The following is a 20,925-nucleotide window of genomic DNA, read 5'->3' as shown; positions in this document are numbered from 1 at the left end:
CTGGCAAGAAAACTTGTAGCTCATGGCTTGGCAAACTAGCCCCTCGAAGGAAGAAGCCCCTGTGCCTACCAGCCTTCAGTCTCAACTTTCAAAGGAACAGTATGGTTCAGAAAGCGCTCTTCTTGTGCATGCACAGAGTAGTCACTCAAGGAACTGATCCTGCTTTAATGGGTTAAGTAAATGAAACACTATGTAAGTAAATCCTAATGTTTGGGGGGGGGAAATTGGCTTTACATGAGAGTTTGTTTCCTGGTTGGGGGATGGGGCAATAATGTAGCCATATAGACCAAATACACTTACTGTTTCCCTTTTAGGTTTCTTGCTGGCCAATGAGACAGGGTTCGACTTTGATTTTTTAAAGGGACACTGTCAAGATAAAAATCATATATTTTACAATAACTAACATCCCTCAAACAATGCTAGAGTTTTCTGAAAGGGAATCCCCCAATTTTCTGAGGACTTGCTTAGGTGAAGGATTCCTTGCCCACCCCCACACATCCCCCACCCACTTTCTGGGTACCCTGGGGACAATGAATGACAACATACAGGTTAGTTTCACTCTAGAATTAGTGAGCTCCTCCAGCCAGGGAGTTTGACATAAGACTAGTTATTAAAAACAAAAACAATCCTAAGCACAATCCCCACCATCCTACATTCTCATTACTGATTCACTTGAGAAATTTACTAATTTCTGCTCATATCATGTTATCTGAGAGCAGCCTTATAAACAGCCATTTGCCCAAAGGTTAACAAATAATCTATGCCACATGAGCAGCAAAGGATATTATTTGTTAAAAAGCTGAATCTCTTTAGGGAAGATAGGTAGGAAGAAAAGCTTTGGACTCTAACCTGACAGGTATGGAGACTGATTTTTTTAATGTATACAATCTAAATTTGAGGCCTGCATTGCTTGACAGTGTCCCTTTAATTTATCACCTTTATGGGAAGGTGCCCATCCCTGTACTCAAGAAGCAGGACATCAAGCCATGGAACAAACATTCTAACATTCAACTACATGCAGCAGAAACACTGAGTTGTTGTAAAAGACAATTTGGTCACCAATTTCTTCAGGTAATTACTAAAGAAATTTTAAAAAATGAATTAATCATACAAATATGCTTCATTGTATGCTAACATGTTTCTAGGTTTTTTTAGTTTTTTTTAGTTTTTTTTTTTGCAAGGCAAATGGGGTTAAGTGGCTTGCCCAAGGCCACACAGCTAGGTAATTATTAAGTGTCTGAGACTGGATTTGAACCCAGGTACTCCTGACTCCAAGGCCAGTGCTTTATCTACTACGCCACCTAGCCGCCCCTGCTAACATGTTTCTAGAGAGCTGTGTATAATCCAAATCTTTGAGAATCAAACTATGTTTTCTGTACCAGATTGGCTTGCTATGTTACTTCAGTATGCTTTTTAAAGCAAAAAATACTTTGCCATAGCAATTATCAGTCTCCCTAATTCAAAGCACTTCTGAGTTGTTAAGTATTTCAAATTCTTCATTTTACAAAGGAAGAAACAAAGACCCAAAGAAAGTCAAGTGACTTGCCCATAGTCACACAGATGTTTGGTGCAGAACCAGGGCTAGATCTCAAATCTCTTATATCCCTTGATTTTTCTACTATGCTGCTGCCTCCTCACATTTCCATTTTCCTGTTATTTTCAACTTAAGTGAGAGCCACCTGCATTAGTAATATTAAGAGCATCTGGACTGATGCCATCAGCAGTAACTGTTTCCTATATTCAGCAGGGGTATTCAGGATAGGGGAGTGGGGGGGGGGAATCATAGACCTTAAATGCTATTGTCTTTCCTAGGGAAGAAATGAGACATCTCATTACAAGACTTAGTCACTCAGTTTGTTTGAGGCTGGAAAGTAGAGTTCTGTCAGGAATGCCAGTCCCTCAAACTGTGTTCCTGAAACAATGTAATGCAGCAGGTGCACTAATTTGTGAGATACAATGGAAAGGAAGGCTTCTTCCAAGCATAGTTCTTTACTATTTCATGCCAACTTTGACTTTGATACATGTCCTGTCAAAGAAACTGAGGCCCCACACAACTTAAGAGACTCTGCTTGCCCTGTGTCAAACAGTTGATTATTCAGAAACATTTGGATGATAAACTGAATGTTTTGGCATAACATATGTAGACAGTCCTAGGCTTCCGGGGAGTGAAACAATCTCTTAACCTTAGGCCTTGCTGCTACTGCTATGAGCCATTCTGACCAAGAGTCCCCTTTTGCTGATGGCTCAGGCAAATATGAGTCACTTACAGAGTGTTCATCATGGTCCATGCTCTGTGCTAAAACAGGACTGAATGAGACAGGGGATAGTGCTCCTGGCTTCTTCCTCACTGCCCGGATCTGTAGGAGGGCCCGGAAAGCTAAGGAAGAAGAGTGAAAACATATCAGTCATGGTAACAGCTGCTCCTGCTGCTATTTAGAATGTACATAAAACTGTGTGGCACCAAATACTCAACGATTCACCAACATGACTCCCACAAATGCAGGAATAAGAGTTAACAGTAGTTTAGAATCAGAGGCTGATTTTTATCTTGTTATGAAAAAGAACTGGTATATAAATCTATTGGTCAAATTTTTTTAGCTTACTTGAAGTACCTAAAGTGATAAAGCCTAAACATCTGAAGTGCCAAGGAGGACACCAGTATAATCAAAGGTCATATAAAGTTAAGTTGGATGAACAAAGGATGCTTAGCTTGAAGAAGAGAGTATTTGGGAAGGATAGAGGTGGGTAACATGATGGCAGTTTTCTAGCATTTGAAGGGCTTATTATATGGCAGAGAGATTACACTTATTCTGTTTGGTGCCTTAGGCCAGTACTATGCATAATGGGTGGAAACTGCAAGGAGAAAGAGTCTTGATGCAAGGAAAAACTTTCTAATTAAAGCCTTGGGAGGTGCTGGGTTCCCCCACACTGGAAGTCTTCAAGTAAAGGCTAGGTGACAGCTTATTGGGTTTGCTGTTCAGGCTGGGCTGGAGTAGACAGCCCCATCACCAAGCATCTTGTCATTAGAATTCTAAGGTTCTGGAAGAGTATGAGGTTGATGACTTTGTATAGTTCTGCTTCACTTAAATCCAATTCATGTGCAAATCAACATATTACTTGCTTAATGAAGTTCTTTATTTACCTTCCTCCCTACCTTATCCATAGTTCATGGAAATAAAAAGACACAAGCTCTTGGACCCAACACTTGTTCCAGGCCCCACAGATCAGTAGATCCTAAGCTGTTTTCCAACAGTCACCTTTTCTCTTCTCTACTCCCTAATGGTCTTGGCAGAAAGGTTTAATTTTGTATATGCCTTTGTTAAATAGGCTAAGTGAAGTTGTTAGGTAAGGGAAAATTCACATTACCTAAAAGTCACTTTACATAGGGGTCTGTAGAATGGCCCACTTACATAAAGTGAGAGTTGTCTGTATTCCAATTGAGACACGAAGACTACTTGAAAGACTTTCAGTGACTGATGAATTACACTTGATTTTGGCAGGATCTAACACTGCAGCTGGCAGCTCATCCCGTGACAAACTAACAGCAAAGCTGCCAATTATTCTGAATGAGGTACATTAAGTTACATAAGGACTGATGTTTGAATGACAACCAGTGAGTTGTGACCCACTGGACTGAATGATCCCTTGAACTCTCTTTACTCTCAGTCAAATAATCCTTTAACTAGAAAAAAAACTGCTTTGTCAATTCCTTACATGACAGCTCCCATCTAATTTGCTTCCTCTGCTTCTGAATTGTGTTGCCAAAAAACCAAACAACAACAAAAACCAGTTAAGAGTTCTAGACTTTAAATGAATTAATTCACTCTAAATGGGGAGTTTTCCTGCTCATCCACTACTGCTTTTTTTTTGTTTGCTTTTTGCAAGGTAATGGGGTTATTAGGTATAGGTAATTATTAAGTGTCTGAGGCTGGATTTGAATTCAGGTCCTCCTGACTTCAGGGTCAGTGCTCCATCCACTGTGCCCCCTAGCTGCCCTACCACTGCTTTTTAGTTGAGACCTAAAAATTTATATATTTATTTTTTTAGGTTTTTGCAATGCAATGGGGTTAAGTGGTTTGTCCAAGGTCACACAACTAGGTAATTATTAAGTGTCTGAGGCCGGATTTGAACTCAGGTACTCCTGACTCCAGGGCCAGTGCTCTACCTACTGTGCCACCTAGCCACCCCTGAGACCTTCTTTCAAACACTTTCCCTTTGTCTGTTCTTTTCTGCCTGCCCTTACCTACATATGACTGATATAAGAAAACAACCATTCCCTCATAAACTTTCTCATTCTCCACTTAAACATATCCCCATTTTTGTATCTATGCTCCTGACCTTTCCCTAAAATCTCAAAACTGTTTCCTTCGAGAAGCTAACACATTTTCCCAGACTTAAATTCTAACACCCTCTACCCTCTGCATTTATTGAGCATAATATAATTATTGTTGTTATTGTTGTTCAGTCATTTCAGTCTTTTTACACTTTTTGTGATCTCATTTGGGTTTTTTCACAAAGATACTGGGTGGTTTGTCATTTCCTTCTCCAGTTCCATTTTACAGATGAGGCAACCGAGACAAAACAGGGTTAAGTGACTTGCCCAGGATCACACAACTATTAAATATCTGTGCCAGATTTGAACTCAGAAAGATGAGTATTCTTGACTACAGGTCCATTACTTTATCCATTGTGCCACCTAACTGTTCAATAAAATATCTGATACATGCACATATTTACTACTGCATCTATCAACAAAACACATGAAAACAAAAGAGTAGGCTTAGATTTTTCATCAAACTTCTGCAGCTTAACAAACAGCTTCCAAAATGGAGAGATAGTAGCCTGGTGAGGTTTTTAGATTCAGTATGGCATGAATATGAATGTCATTTAATTGACTGTTCTTAATAAGTTTTGTTTAGCCTTTGTCCTCTTTGAGATGTACCTGATATTCTATATCAGGTATAGGGTTTAGGTAAAGATAGAAATATCAAGTAGGATTCTCTGAAGTTTCAGGAGAACTATGGGGTCCTAATTTAATATTTTCATAGTTCTATTGTTAATAAGATCAAAATCATAAGGCTTGAGCAGGTTTTCATCACATGGGCCAGTTACTGGAAAATCAAATTTAGAGATTATCCTGAATTATACTGTCTTATTTCTAGCAGATTTAAAGAAAATTACCTAAGATTTTCTGCAAGTGACTTGGAACCAAAAAACCAAATCTATTTAGTAAAAGACCCCTTCAGAGCTACCTTGAGAATAAGGCCTATTACAGAATGTGCAAGAGAAGATGTTTCCAGGGACCAGACACATATCATAAGACATTTGGGAACCAAGATGAAAAACGTTGATTAAATGGACATTGAAAATAGGTATTAGGATACAAAGAAACTTGATGGTAGCTAATACTTATAACCATTATCATATTATTTTGTTTTTTTGTTTCATGCTGCTGTTTATTGAGTTTTCTTGGTTACTACAGTGACATACACATCTTCCCTCTTGCATGAGTCCTTGGTGGTTTCTCTAGATAGTGTGAATCTCTCATTTGAAACTGAAAAGTTGGCACAGGCCACAAATGAGTCCATCTTCTTCTTCTAGGTTAAGGTAGGTTCTATAGTTCAAATGCTTTTACAAAATCACATGGTTTTAGATATTTTTTCTGCAACTCAGGGAAGGACTTGTGCTAAGGTTAATCAATGTCGTTGTTCTTATATCAACCAGCCAAGAGAAACTGTGACAAGTCTACATAATATCCAGTAAGTTATAGCATAAAAACAACTACCCATTACTGTTGCAACTCCACTTCCTGGTTCACTTGACTACAGGGAAACAGCCTATTAGGTACCCTTGTAAATGGGCCATTATTGTCCTCTGACTTATTATTCTCTGCCTCAGTTTCTGTGTTAAAGCTAGCTTTAAAATGTATCAGAAAAGGAAGTACACAGATAAGTTTTAAACAGTCAATAGAGGGAAGGCCCCAGAATAATGGAGAATTGGGAAAGGCTTCCTAGAGAAAGTAGAGTTTTAACTGGGACATGAAGAAAGTCAGAGAAGCCAGGAGATAGAGGTGAGGAAAGAGATGTCCATGCATGGAGGAAACTTAATGAATATTTAAGGAATTAGGAGATTTGGAATCTTATTCCAGGAATAATGAGGAAGCCAGTGTCACTAGATCACAATGGCTGACAGTATAACTCTGGAAAGGCAGGAAAAACAAAGAAAGGACTTCATATTTTATCCTGGAGGCAACAGGGAACCACTGTAACTTCTTGAATGGAGAGAGGGGGAAGGATGATATGATCAGCCTTGTTCTTTAACAAGATCACTTTGACAGCTGATGGGTAGCATGCAGTGGGGAGACTTATTTAGATGTTAAGTGATGATGGCCTGCACAAGAGTGGTAGCAGTGTCAGAGGAGACGACATATATATGAGAAATGTTATGAAGGTAAAAGTGACAGAACCTGGCAACAAACTGGGGGTGTGAGATATGAGGGGTAAGAGCAGTCAAATTCATATCTATATATTTATATTATGTAAAACAAGTTATATAAAATTATATATATTGGTATAAATTTATACCAATAAACAACTAGGTTGTGAGCCTAGGTGATGGAGAGGAGAGTAGTACCTTTAAAAGTAATAATAGTAATAAAAGTTCAGAAGAAGAGAAGGAATGTGGAGAAGAGAATGAATTCACTTTTAGATATGCTGAGTTTAAAATGTCCAATAGGAAGTCAGAAATGTAAGACTGAAGGTCAGCAGAGAGAACAGGACTGGATAAGTAGATCCGAGAATCATCAATTTATTATTATTATTATTTTTTTTGCAAGGCAAACAGGGTTTACCCAAGGCCACACGGCTAGGTAATTATTAAGTGTCTGAGACCGGATTTGAACCCAGGTACTCCTGACTCCAGGGCCGGTGCTTTATCCACTACACCACCTAGCCGCCCCTGAGAATCATCAATTTAGAGATGATAAATGAATACATGGAGATGAGATCTCCAAACAAAATAATATAGAGAGAGCAGAAGACCAAATCATCCCTGGGGGAAATCTCTCAACAAGAATGACCTCGATGAATATACATACAGCAAAAGGAAATGAAGATTAAGCAGATAAGTAGAAGAACCAAGAGAAAACTAATGTCACAAAACCTGGAGAAGATCAAGTTGGTGATGGGAATTATCAAGGGTCAAGAAAGATGAAGAATGAGAAAAGAACATTAGATTTCAGATCATGTTTACCCTAATTCATAAGATTATAGATTTAGAACTAGAAAGGACCTCAGTCCACTAACAGTAAAACTGACTGGCCTAATATCAAAGAAGTAATAAATGTCAGGACTCAAACCCAAGTCCTCTAATTCTGAATCCAGTATTTTTCCTCCACTGTATAACCTATTCTAGTTTTTTCTTCTCTTTTTCCAGAGTAAACATTCACAATTACTTCAATCTATTCTCATAAAGCATTAATTTAGGCTCTTCTTATCCTTGTGTCCTTCTCAGGACAATCCCCAGATCAATCACATCCTTCCCCAAATGTGATGCCCAGAACTGGACATATTACTACTAGAGGCAGGATTTGACCAGGGTAAAGTACTGAGATTCTATCACCTCCCAGTCCTTTATACAAGGGCCTTCATGTAGCCTAATAACACATTTGCTTTCCTGGCTGCCAAATCTTACTGCTAACCATACAGTTCACTAAAACTCTGAGATATTTTGATAACAAACTGCAGTCTTGCCATGTCTTCCCTATCTGACACTTGTGAAACAACTGATCAATTAATCAAGAAAAATTTATTAAGCACCTACTGTAGATCTGGCACCATGCTGAGGACTGACAATATAGTGTAACAGAGGATATGATACATACATATATAGGGGTCTATGCACACAAAATACAAGGCAACCTCAATATAAAAGGCACCAGCAACTGGGAGTGTCACCTGCAATAGGTGATGTCTGAGCTGACTCCTGAAAGAGAACAAGGAATTCCAGGAAGTAGAGATAAGGATGGGGATCATTTTAGGCATGAGAGGCAACCAATGTTACAGGATGGTGTTGGAAGGTGGAACAATACTATGTGTGAGATAATCCAAATTCCAGATTTTTTTTTTTTAGGTTTTTTGCAAGGCAAATGGGGTTAAGTGGCTTGCCCAAGGCCACACAGCTAGGTAATTATTAAGTGTCTGAGACTGGATTTGAACCCAGATACTCCTGACTTCAGGGCCGGTGCTTTATCCACTGCACCATCTTGCTGCCCCATGAGATAGCAAGTTTATTTTTTTAACCCCAACATAATATTTTATTATATGGCATCCTGAAATGTCAAAATCATATCTTATTGTCTGATCTTGTTACCTCTTAGACTTCTTGTCTCTTCCTTAAGGATATGATTTCTCTCTCATCACACTCAATTTGGATCAATGTACAACATGGAAACAAAGTAAAGACTGACAGATTGCTTTCCGTGGGGGGGTGGGGGGAGGGAAGTAAGACTGGGGGAAAAATTGTAAAACTCAAATAATATCTTTTTTTTTTTTTTTTGCAAGGCAAATGGGGTTAAGTGGTTTGCCCAAGGCCACACAGCTAGGTAATTACTAAGTGTCTGAGGCCGGATTTGAATTCAGGTACTCCTGATTCCAGGGCCAGTGCTCTATCCACTGCTCCACCTAGTTGCCCCTAAATAATATCTTTAATAAAAAAAAAAAATTTAAAAAAATGTCAAAATCATTTTGAAATGGGATTGTTATTTAGCACATTAGAGATCCCTAAAAGTTTGACAAATTTGATAAGCAGGCCTTCTAACTTTTTATCCAAATCAGTTATAAGAAAGTTCAATCATAGAAAGCCATTTGCATAGATCCCTGGAATAATTTCCTGGAGAGCATCTGTTTAGTTGACATAGAATGATTAATGATTCCTCTTTGGGTCTGACCATCTAACCAGTGCTGAATCTACTTAATTTTACTATTATCTAATCCACATCTCTATTGTCCTTAAGAATAGCATTACAATGGGCCCTGTAGTCAGGAGAACCTGAGTTCAAATCCAGTCTCAAATCTGGTCACACTTAGGTGTGTGACCTTAGACCCCACCACCCCACAAAAGACAAATAAAAAAAAAAAGAAAACATTACAGAATTTATCAAAAGATTTGGGTAAAATCTTGGTATATTATTGCTGCATAGATAGATAGATAGATAGATAGGTACGTATCCCAAAAAACTTAAAGATGGTGGGAAAGGTCCTACATAAAGCAAAATATTGAAAGCATCATTTTTTAGGGTAGCAAAAAATTGTGGGTACACATTCACAATAGCTAAACAAAAATAATGAAAAAATGAGTAAGTTTTAAGACATAATGAACACAAGGATATCAGAGAAACTTGATAACTTGTAAACTGAACAAAGTGAAGAAAACAATCAAAAGAATAGTATAAATAATGACAATAACTATAAGCACTAAAAGATATCAGAATTCATATTAATATGATGGGAATATAATTTTGAGGGTAGAAGACTGATAATAAAACTTACTTCCCTCTTCTTGGAAGAAAGGAGAAGGACAATACATATGGTAAAGCAGCATATATTGCCAGACATGGTTTATGAGTAGCTTTATTTTGTTAATTATTCTTTTTGGTACAAGGACAAATCCAATTGAAGGAGTATTGTTGAAATGCAATAGCGATGTTATAAACCCCACTATGACCTTTCTGCCCCAAATTTAAAAAATCAATTTTATATAAACTTTTGCTACAGAATTCTCCTAACCTACCAGTATATGGTAATGCTGTCAAAAAAAAAAAAGGAAATCTGTTCTTGATGAAGACATGAATATATTTATTATCACCACTTCCTTTTTTAGATGTTTGATAATTATGCTTTATAAATTTACTAATAAATATTCTAGAAATCTGTCAGGCATTAAAACTTATTGATCCATACCTTTCAGACTCTGTTCTTTTCTTCTGCTTTTTGAAACTTGAGACTTTCTTGAGTCCTTCCTCAATCCAGCAACAACTTTCCAGTTCTCTATGTTCTATGACCCTTCTAAGTTCACCTGAACTCATCAAGAGCAGCTCAGTGTTCTTATTCTATTTCTTTAATTACATTAGGTATCAATTCCCCAATGAGTTTTATATTCTCCTGTCCATTCCACTGCAAAGATCATACTCCTCAATAGAGAAAAGAAAAGCAAAATAAGAGTTTAGCATCCTTCCTTGATCCTCCTCTCTCCATATTAGGAAATCAAAAAGGTTTCCTATACCCTCTAAAGGACAAAATGATTATTAAGGCAAGTTAAGAAAATATTAGCTATGTTCTTCATAGCTACACATTTTTATCCTATAGCAAGCAATTTGCTTTCTTTAAAAAAAAAAATTATTTAAGGCAATGGGGTTAAGTGACTTGCTTAAAGTCACACAGCTAGACAATTATAAAGTGTCTAAGGCCCAATTTGAACTCAGGTACTCCTGACTCCAGGGCTGGTGCTCTATCTACTTTGCCACCTAGCTGCCCCATAATTTGCTTTCTCAAAGACAGGGAGTAGGGTGGGAGGAAAGGAGAGAATTTGGAACTCAAGGTTTTGAAAGTAAATGTTGAAACTTGATTTTTGCATGGAGTGGGGGGGAGATTTAAAAATAAATTTAAGAAAAAATAGAATTATTAGCTACTATGCTTGTGGTATAGAAAGCACTCAAGCATATATACATGGGGTGGCTAGGTGGCGCAGTGGATAAAGCACTGGCCCTGGAGTCAAATCCGGTCTCATACACTTAATAATTACTTAGCTGTGTGGCCTTGGGCAAGCCACTTAACCCCATTTGCCTTGCAAAAACATAAAAAAAAAGCATACACACACACACACACACACACACACACACACACACACACGGGAATTTTCCCTATCCCGGTGATTTACAATGTATGTCAATGAAAATATTGCTTCTCTCTTTTCCTGTCTTCACTGGCTTGCATCCAAATGTATTATTCTATAGTTTTCCTATCACATTTCTAGGTTTCCTCATTTTTTGGGGGGCAGGGTGGAGCTTTTTGCAAAGCAATGGGGTTAAGTGACTTGCCCAAGGTCACACAGCTAGGTAATTATTCAGCATCTGAGGTCACATTTGAATTCAGATCCTCCTAACTCCAGGGCCAGTGCTCTATCCACTATACTACCTAACTGCCCACACACACACACACACACACACACATACACACACACACTAAAAATTTTCATTTATTTAAGGCAATGGGGTTAAATGACTTGCCCAAGGTCACACAGCTAGGCAATTAAGTGTCTGAGGCCAGATTTAAACTCAGGTCTGTCCTGACTCCAGAGCCGAGGCTCTATCCTATGCACCACCTAGCTGCCCCAAATACATTTTTTCTTTTGGCTTTTGCAAGGTAATGAGGTTAAGTGACTTGCCTAAGGTCACACAGCTATGTAATTAGTAAGTGTCTGAGGCTGGATTTGAATTCAGGTCCTCCTGTTCCAGGGACAGTGCTCTATCCTATGCACCAACTAGTTTCCCCCCCATATATCTTTTTATTATTTTAGGTTTTTGCAAGGCAATGGGGTTAAGTGACTTGCTCAAGGTCACACAGCTAGGTAATTAGTGAGTGTCTGAGGCCATATTTGAACTCAGGTCCTCCTGACTCCAAGGCCAATGCTTTATTCACTGTGCCACCTAAATACCCCCCATATATCTTTAAAAAAAGTTTTACTAATATTCTCTTCTTTTTATGAGTACTTCCTAATGACGTCTCTGCCTAACATAACTCTCTCTTATGACAAAGAAGAACATTCAAGAAGACATCAATACCCTGGCTATGTCTGAAAATATATGCCTCAATCTGGACTAAATAATCTGCTGCTTCTCTTCAGAGAGGAAGAAGTATGCTTCCCATCAGTTTCTGAAATCATAATAGGTAATGCATTTTTTCATAAACAATGCTACTCCAGGGGCAGCTAGGTGGCACAGTGGATAGAGCATCGGCCCTGGTCAGGAGAACCTGAGTTCAAATCCCGCCTCAGACACTTTCTAATAGCCTAGCTGTGTGACCTTGGGCAAGTCACTTAACCCCATTGCCTTACAAAACACCCCACCCCAATCCAAAACAATGTAACTTCAATCTTCCCTTCTCCTCTTTACTAATTTTGTTTCTTTTGAATAAGGTATAGCCTTCCAGAGTTATATCTCAGTCAAGGGTCTTATCCCCCTAAGTCTCAAAAATCTTTAATTTGCCTCTTATTTAAGTGATAATCTCTGGTTCCTCTCTAGTTATTTTAAAACAGTTTTTCCAACTTGTTAAGAATAGTTAAGAAAGGAATAATCAAGTAAAAAAAAACAAAATAAGGCAAGTGATAACGACAACACACTACAGAAGTCTGCTGATGAAGAGGTAAAAAAAGACAAATGGATGGGTAACTGGAAGTGGAAAAGACAAACAGAGATTTTTCTGGGGGGGGGGTATTTAAATACCAAAGGAAAATAAAAAGCAAATGAGGAGATGTGAAGAAGAAGAAGAGATTCCTCTAATAGCTAAGTCTTTCCTGAGGCAATGAGGGATGTAATCCAGAGGAGTAAATTTTGAAGAGAAGGAATATATTGAGTCTTGTGGAGAAGACTAAAGGAACAAGTCAAAGTGAACACTTAGGGGAATTCATGCTTGATGGCCTTGATGTATAATGTAAGATTTGAGGATATGACATATATATAAGACAGAAAGTATGACATAAGGTTTTCAACTTCAGGTGAGAGGAAAGAAAGAGCCAGTAGAGCCTTAAAGAAGAAAAACAGATTCCAAACTGCTGAAGTCAACTGAGAACTAAGAAGAAAAGAGAAGGGAGAAAAGCAGTTAACTGGCTTCTTGTAGTTATGACCAGATATCCTAAAATTCCTGAAGCCGGGTCAAACCAGCTCATTTTCAGTTCTATACAGTCCCTACAATGGGCATGTAGGAACTCGAGGGAGAAGAAACTAGAAGTTATAGCGAGGCATTTCATTCTTCTGGGTCAGCCTCTTTTGGGATAGTCTTGACATAGCTCATGTCAAACTTGTATCTCTGGTTCTTCATCTCAATCTTTTGTCTCTACTTTTCCTTGAAACTTGATTTGTGCTCCTACAGGTGTAGGTATCTGATAACGCTTTTATTCCAGATTGTTTGCTTTGCTTGGAGGTTTGACATCCATAGTTCTGCCCTCAGAATAAGTTCTGAGTATGATAAATTCATTTATTGCTTTTCATATGGAAGAATCAGAGTCCTGTATCACTGGCAGAAAGCTGAGCAGAAAAGGAAGGCAGGGATTTCTTAGGATCATGATCAACCAGGATGCGAATGATACAAAGACAGCAAAGTAGAAGGTTATTTAGGACAAATGGAAAGGGTAGAGTTATTCCAAGATGAGAAGCAGTGGTGCTGAAAGAAATTCTTTCTTTCTCATCCCACTGCTTTCTTCCTTATTTTCATGTGTTTATAGATTAGAGTGGGGAAATTTTTTTGAAAAGTTTTATAATGTAAGTTATTCCTACATTGATCTTCCTGCTTCTTGTTAGAGTAAATTGGGAAAGGCTGCCCAAGATACAGGATATATTCTATAAGGATGAGGACAGAAATTTTATCCAAGTATCAACAGATGAGATGGCATGTTCAAATTCACAGGGCATGGCATTGGTGGCATCAGAATTAATATTTGAGTAGGCAATGCCCAAGATTGGAACATTCCATTCTTAGTGGCAAAGGTAAAAGAAATAAACTTTAAATAGAAACCCATCCTTCTCCCTTACAGTTACTCATCCTAACAGATGTTTCATTAGTACCCTAAAAGCACAGTGACCTTGTCCCATGCTATTTCCCAAACACCCAGGACCAACATAAAAAGGCAAGGATGGGTAAAAATTGAAAACAAAAATAAAACTACACAAACAGATCAAGCACAGGCAGTGTTCAAAGGCAGAACTAGTTATTCTTGTTTCTTTGAGAATTAGTGTGTGGGTCCCAGTAGGAAATGAAGAGCACATTCTCCCAGAATACTTACGTAGCCTGCAGATGGGGCAGTTATTTGCTTGATAGCGCAGGGTATCAGCACAGGAGTTACAAAGGCAAAGGTGTCGGCAGGGAAGGATCAGAGTATCTCGAAGATCAGAGAGGCACACAACACATTCATTGCTGTTGTCACTGTTCTCATCATCGGAGGGCTGTTACAATAAATAATTTCCAAGTTAGCTTCTAACAAGGTTCCACGAGTTAGAAGCAGCAGATGAATACAATGCAAGGAATAAAAAAGAAGCTTAAAGAAGGCAGGTCCTTCCCAACCAACTCTTCCTATTTGCAGTTCTTGTGCCAGCCTTGATCAAACCAAGCTGTCAGTCTTATTTATTCTGGGCAAGAAAAATTTTGAAAAATTCAAGTCTGACCAAAAGGTTGAAGCTGGGTGTTTAAAATGTGAAATATAATTTACCTGACTTGCCATCTCTCCTAGCTGAAACCTGCTATAGTTCATTAAACTCTCAGATTTAAATCTTCTTTGCTGAAATGGCAAAACCAAAGCACCATATTAATGACAAACGAGTCACTATTAGGAAGACCCTTGGCCCTGGGCATCAACATGGAAACCCTGCTCTTGCCATTCCATCAAGTGGTCTCCACTCATGCTAGTGGGAATATACAGCCCAGTCTGTGGCAGGACCTCAGCATGAGAAGCACTGAACACTGGCCAGGAAGAGCAGATCAGGTGGTGATCCACTGACCAGGTTCATTCAGGAATATAAAAAGCTTCCACCATTCTGACACTATCTCCCCGAGGAGAGGGAAAGATAAGGGTTGAGAGAGGAAAGAGACAAAGCAAGTCCTCCTACAATGTCTAACAGTGACCTGGAGGAGAGCCTGCACAGTGCTTCTAGACACTGGTAACTCACTGTAATGCTCTGCTCACTATATTGGTGGGCTGTGGGACTACTGGGTTATATCACCTTATAATGAAATCCTCCAGGCATTTCAATACTTAAGTCCCATGGACAGACAGATTATTGCAAAATTCTCACCTACTAACATACCTTAGAGGAGTTCAGAGTCTTTTACAGACATTATCTCACCTTAAGTATAGCCTTGAATGGTAGAGACACAACATAAAACCTTTTATGATGGGGAAACCTCATTAGGCAGAGAAGAGATGTGGAAAAGATTTCAGAAACCTTTATTGCTGCATTCCCAAGTTATGTCTCAGATGGGACAGAAAATGGCAAAAAGATATACAGAATATTCAGTAGGCACTTAATTCATACAGAAAGAAATGTCTATTTTCTTTGAGAGGCTAAGATGGCAACAGAAAAGTGAGTTAGCCTTGGAGTAATTGAGTTTTACAGGATCTACCTGAATCTCCAGGTAAAAGCAAAAAGATAAGATCTTACAATTAATTATAATTCCCTTTCCCTCAAATAAATCTCATCACTTAAAACCTAGTTAGAAGAGGTGCTCAATAATCCGGACTTTATAGGAGATATATTCAGAAATTTCCCAGAGTCAGTGTGGCATACCAAGTTTTGCATATACTCATCTATTTTCCTTTAGAACTCAAGAGCAACTCCAAACCAAGTCAACTCTAACCCAGTCTTCCACACAAAGCCTGACCTAATACCCAGTTGCTAAAGCCTAAATTGTCATTTATTTTGAATTTATTTCATATGCTCCTGTCTACACATTTATTTCTTCTGACAGAATATATACCTTTTGAGGCCAAGAAGCTTTATTTTTGTATTTGAATCCTTGGCATATTGATTGTTTAATCATTCAGTTATGTTCAACTCTTCATGACTGCATAGAGGACAGCATGCCAATTAGTTCCCATGGGGGTTTCTTGTCAAAGATATTGGAATTATTTGGCATTTCCCTCCCCAGGGGATTAAGGCAAACAGAAGTTAAATGACTTGCCCAAGATCACACACCTACTACATGTCTGAAGTCACATTTGAACTTAGGTCTTCCTGACTCCAGTGCTCCATCCACTAATTCACCTAGCTGCTTAATGGTAACAGAGTACAGTATATGTCTGTATGTACTAAGCACATTATCAATGCTTTTTAATGGATGGATGTGTTCTCCCCTTTTACTTCCTACTCGATAACAAGTAAACTCCTAATTTGTGAGTGTAGCCTTGTTTTGTCATCAAATGACTCAGTTCTTTGCACCTTATAGGAAATGACCATTGTATACGGTTGGATGGGATCTGAAACTATGTTCCACATCTAGAAGCTTAGTTAATTCATATTTAACTTAATTGAATGGTGTGATTTTTTATTGTCAGGGGGTCATAATTTCTTTTTAAATTCCTCATGACCAGATCCCATTCACAACATCTTCAAAAACCATCTTAGCCCTGGACTGTCCTGAAATTGTCCACCTGAAATTCCAATTTCACAAGCTTTTTTCTTTTTTGTCTTTTATAAGAACATCACAAAAGAGGTCTGGGATAATTTATAATTCTTAATTAGCTTTTCTGTCTACTACAAGAAAAATGCATTAAAAAAGTAAAATTCCACGTAGATGTTAACACTGATTTCAGTCTCCATGTCTTATTGTTGTTTAATAAATGGAGCCAATAAAAACGCATTTTAAAAATACAAAAAGAAGTAGTGCTCAATAAATAGTTATTCATTCATGAGTCCTACCTTGGTTTCCTGGTTGTTTTTGTTTTCAATACCATAGATTTCCTGGAGGAGGTAGCTGACTCGATCCACCTAAAAAATAGAAAAACAACATCATTTGTTTCTATTCTACTTTGCCTTATCACTGTAGAGAACTTTCCAATGTATCAGTTGGCATTTGATGTTGGTCCTATGCCTACCTATCCACCCCTAGATCAGATTCTGAAATTTCTGGGAATGAAAGGAAAGGTAATAGACTCCAGTCTTAATCACCACGGCCCTGTAAAGGGCACATGTACGTACATACCTGTATATATTATATAGATGATGCTTAGCACCAAAGAAGAGATCCAAGAATGTACTGTCCTGTATTTCTGAATGGGTAGAGGACTTCTAGATGTGGAACATAGCTTCAGATCCCATCCAACCATATACAATGGTCATTTCCTTCCAAACTGTCCCTTAGAGTGTCCTACAGACAACTAGATCAATCAAATGACTCCCCTATATAAGCTCCATTTACTATCTTTGTGACTCCATTAACTAAAATATTCTTCCCTGGACACTCTTCATTGTCTTGTTTATGTTGTCTTTCCCTACCAGAGTTTTAAATTCTTTAAGGATAGAGACTGTTTTACTTTAGTATTTATATCACTAGGACCAGGAAACAGTGATTGTCACATAGTAATCATTTATATGAGGTTTTTCATTCACTCAAATATTACTGGATTTGACCGATGTTAGGTGTTTTTTGTTGTTGTTGTTTTTTTTTTTAGTTTTTGCAAGGCAATGGGGTTAAGTGGCTTGCCCAAGGCCACACAGCTAGGTAATTATTAAGTGTCTGAGGCTGGATTTGAACTCAGGTACTCCTGACTCCAGGGCCAGTGCTCTATCTACTGCAACACCTAGCTGCCCCCCCATGTTAGTTTTAATAAATTGCTTCCCCTGCCCTGCTTTCTTTTTCTTTTTTATTATAAAGACTAACTCTCTCAATGGGAAAGGAGAAAGGAAAATATTGGGAATTCAAGTGATGGAATAAAACAAAAGATGTCCATAACATTTTAAAAATGATTAACAAGCCCATTTTAAATACTTAATATATATTGCCAATCTTCTTTGATTTAAACTTTTCACAATGACCATTTTCAAAAATTATTTTTGAAATCTGAGACTAAGTTTCTATAGTTCTATGCTCTCCCAGACCTTTCTGATACACACACACACACACACACACACACACAACCCTTTGCTGAGTTTTACTGTTAGATTCCAATTTAAAATATTAAAGCTCCTTTGGTACAACTTCAGTTTTTGTTTTTCTTTTCCTCTTCCTCTGCCTTCCAGAATTTCTGGAATCTTCTACCTCAGCACTTCTGACAAAGCCTTCATTTCCTGGACATTGTGGGTTATGTGTCTTCAATACCTATGCCCCACATTGGTTTTTAAAATACCATTTTTCCAGTATTATTCTGGAACTAAAGTGACACTGGGAAACTGGATTCCTGAAAATAAGCAGTAAAGTCAGCAACAAGTATCTTTTAAAATTGGAAGTACTAGAAGCATACTTTTTATGATTTGCCTCAAAAAAGAAATAAAATATGGAATTTGAAACTATGTTCCACATTTTTTTTTTAGGTTTTTGCAAGGCACATGGGGTTAAGTGGCTTGCCCAAGGCCACACAGCTAGGTAATTATTTAAGTGTCTGAGACCAGATTTGAACCCAGGTACTCCTGACTCCAGGGCCGGTGCTTTATCTGAGCCACCTAACTGCCCCTCCTATGTTCCACATTTGAACTGAGAAGTAACGTGGCAAAGAAGATAGAGAACTGGCCCTAAGTCAGGAAGTCCTGGATACAAGTCCTGACATTGGCTGTGATTTATCTCAGGCAATTCTCTAAGCCTAGAATTTATAGAGGTGCTAATACACATTAAAAGGTTCCTCTATTTGAAATAAATAAAATACTATTAAGTGCAAAAAAGGGGAAGTTGCCTCTAACAATGTAATCATTGATCTAGTCCCTTTCCAAAAATAATTTTTAAAAAAAATATACTTTAAAGATGTATTTTGTTTTTATATCACAATTACTTCTGGGAATACTTTCCTTCTCACTTTCCCACCCCACTGACACTGAATCCAGCTTATAGCAAAGAAAAAGAGTTAAGCAAAAAACATTCCACACAGTAACTGACAATAACAGCCTGTCTTAGGAGTCCCTCACCTCTCTGTGAAGAAACAGGTTAGTTTCATTAAATTCAGGTTTGGACTTATTTTTAGTAATCTTTTCATGTATATTGCTATAGGCATAGCTGTTCTGGTTCTGCTTACTTTATTAAGAGCTCTAATTTTTTTTAATTTAAACATTTTTATTTGCTTATTTTTCTAACTACATGCAACAGTAGTTTTCACCAATCTTTTTTTTTGAGAGGTTTTGAGTTTTACATTTTTCCCTTCCCTCCCTCCCCTCCCCCCTTTCCCCTGACAGAAAGCAATCTAATACAAGAAAAACCCCAACTTTTTAAAAAAATCACTTTTCAATGGAATCTGAATTTGTGAAAATGTAAATATGTGAATCAAAAGTGGCTCAATTTAAATCAACTCTTCCCTGGACCTTAAAGTTGGCTACCATCAAAAAGAGCTTGTATTGTGATCATTCTCCTGGCATAATGGAATCCCTCCTGAGACAAACAAGGTAGGGGAACCTGCCAGAGGACTGACATAAAACAACAGTTTCAGGTTTCAAAGAACAAAACCAGTTCCACAGGAACTGTTGACTTTAGTAAAGATGACTGTCCAATTTCCTCTGGAAAATGCTGGATTTGATCCATTTGGCTGAGATTGTGGAACTTAATTCTTCTACACCATTTCATCTTTTCTGCTCTCAATTGCAGCATGTCTGTGGTAAGCAACATCATGATATCTGTGATTTACAGTTTTAGTATTTAAGAGCCTCTAAAGTAGGAGCAATAATAAAAGAGGGACCTGAGTCTTTTAGATATTTAAGGTAGACTTACTAGAAATTTGGGCAAAAGAAAAGATACTATGGCCCAAGAACATTAGTAAATATGAATGGTTATTTTTTTTTTTTTTGCTTTCAGGTTTTTGAAAGGCAATGGGGTTAACTGGCTTGCCCAATGGTTATTTTTTAATCAAATACATTCACAATATTTAAAAATTTTAAATTAAAAAAATAACACACTTACAATCTGCTTCTGTTTTAAAGGTTTCACAGAGAAGCTGCCGTCAACATGCTGTAGGGAAGAAAAGATTTGTAAATGGATAAACTAATATATTCCATGTCAACTATGGTCATTTTTTTTTTGGTGAGTTTTCTGGGGGAATTTTTAGAAAAGGAACCAAATTTCTTTTGTCTTTTCCCCCATGATATTTGATATTTTTCTCTGATTTACTGAGAATGATCACTGAATCTACAACACTGAGTGAGTACTTTGTTGTTGTTGTTGTTTTTTTAATTTTATTTAAGGCAATAGGGTTAAGAGTGACTTCCCATGGTCACACAGCTAGACAATTATTAAGTGTCTGAGGCTGGATTTGAACTTAGGTCCTCCTGACTCCAGGACTGGTGCTCTATCCACTGCGCAACCTAAGCTGCCCCCTGAGTGACTACTTTGTATAAGGGTACTGTGTTAACCTCTGTGGAAGACAAAATGCTAAGACCTAGTTCCTACTCTTACGGAACTTCCAGTCTAGCTGAGGAAATACTAATTGTGAGATTCAAATAAAATAACAACTGGTTCTCTGCCCTAATGACCATTTTAAGTATTTGTAAAGATATACTGAAAGATAGCTTAATATTTCATGAATTTAATACTCAAATAGGAACAATAAAAGAGGTACACAAAACTAGATTAGATTATATTACACACAGTAAACAAATGAAAGTGAAAGCAGCTAGGTGACCACAAGCAGCCAAAGTTGGAACATATGCAGAACCAAAATTCATTCTACCCATTCTAACTCTTTTTTTTCCTTCTTCTATTTCCACGGCTTCCAAATTGGGTGACGATAACCCTTTCTATTGGTTCACTGTGTTCCAGTGTCCTAGTGGTTTCACCATTCAAGGAACACCAGTATACTCATAATATCTTGGAGGAATTTTGGAAACACAAAGTGGGAACAAATAACAGTTTGTTAACCCCCCCCCCTTATTTTTTGGCACTTTTTCTCTTTATGTTATACGTTTGTTTACTGAAGTAACAAAAATGAGGGAATTAAAATGTAGTACTTCATCAAAGGTATGAATTT

General features: G+C 37.7%; 1 protein-coding gene across 5 annotated transcripts in view; it reads right to left on the bottom strand.

Moving 5' to 3' along the window:
- MGRN1 (mahogunin ring finger 1) overlaps nucleotides 1-20,925 on the bottom strand; it is a 118,595-nt gene that overhangs the window by 17,023 nt on the left and 80,647 nt on the right. For 3 of the 5 annotated variants that reach the window (XM_074196284.1, XM_074196283.1, XM_074196281.1), the window contains exons 8-12: nucleotides 19,863-19,910; nucleotides 16,685-16,753; nucleotides 14,056-14,215; nucleotides 2,268-2,377; nucleotides 301-366 (exon numbers count right to left, since the gene is read on the bottom strand). In XM_074196284.1, the coding sequence (XP_074052385.1) occupies nucleotides 301-366; nucleotides 2,268-2,377; nucleotides 14,056-14,215; nucleotides 16,685-16,753; nucleotides 19,863-19,910 (453 nt within the window). The remainder of the gene's footprint in view (nucleotides 1-300; nucleotides 367-2,267; nucleotides 2,378-14,055; nucleotides 14,216-16,684; nucleotides 16,754-19,862; nucleotides 19,911-20,925) is intronic. The other 2 variants (XM_074196286.1, XM_074196282.1) reach the window with 1 other exon arrangement.

The sequence above is a fragment of the Macrotis lagotis genome, chromosome 8 (assembly GCF_037893015.1).
Source record: "Macrotis lagotis isolate mMagLag1 chromosome 8, bilby.v1.9.chrom.fasta, whole genome shotgun sequence".
NCBI classification, from domain to species: Eukaryota; Metazoa; Chordata; class Mammalia; order Peramelemorphia; family Peramelidae; genus Macrotis; species Macrotis lagotis.
The sequence above is the reverse complement of the archived record's forward strand: the minus strand, read 5'-3'. Positions and strand labels throughout refer to the sequence as shown.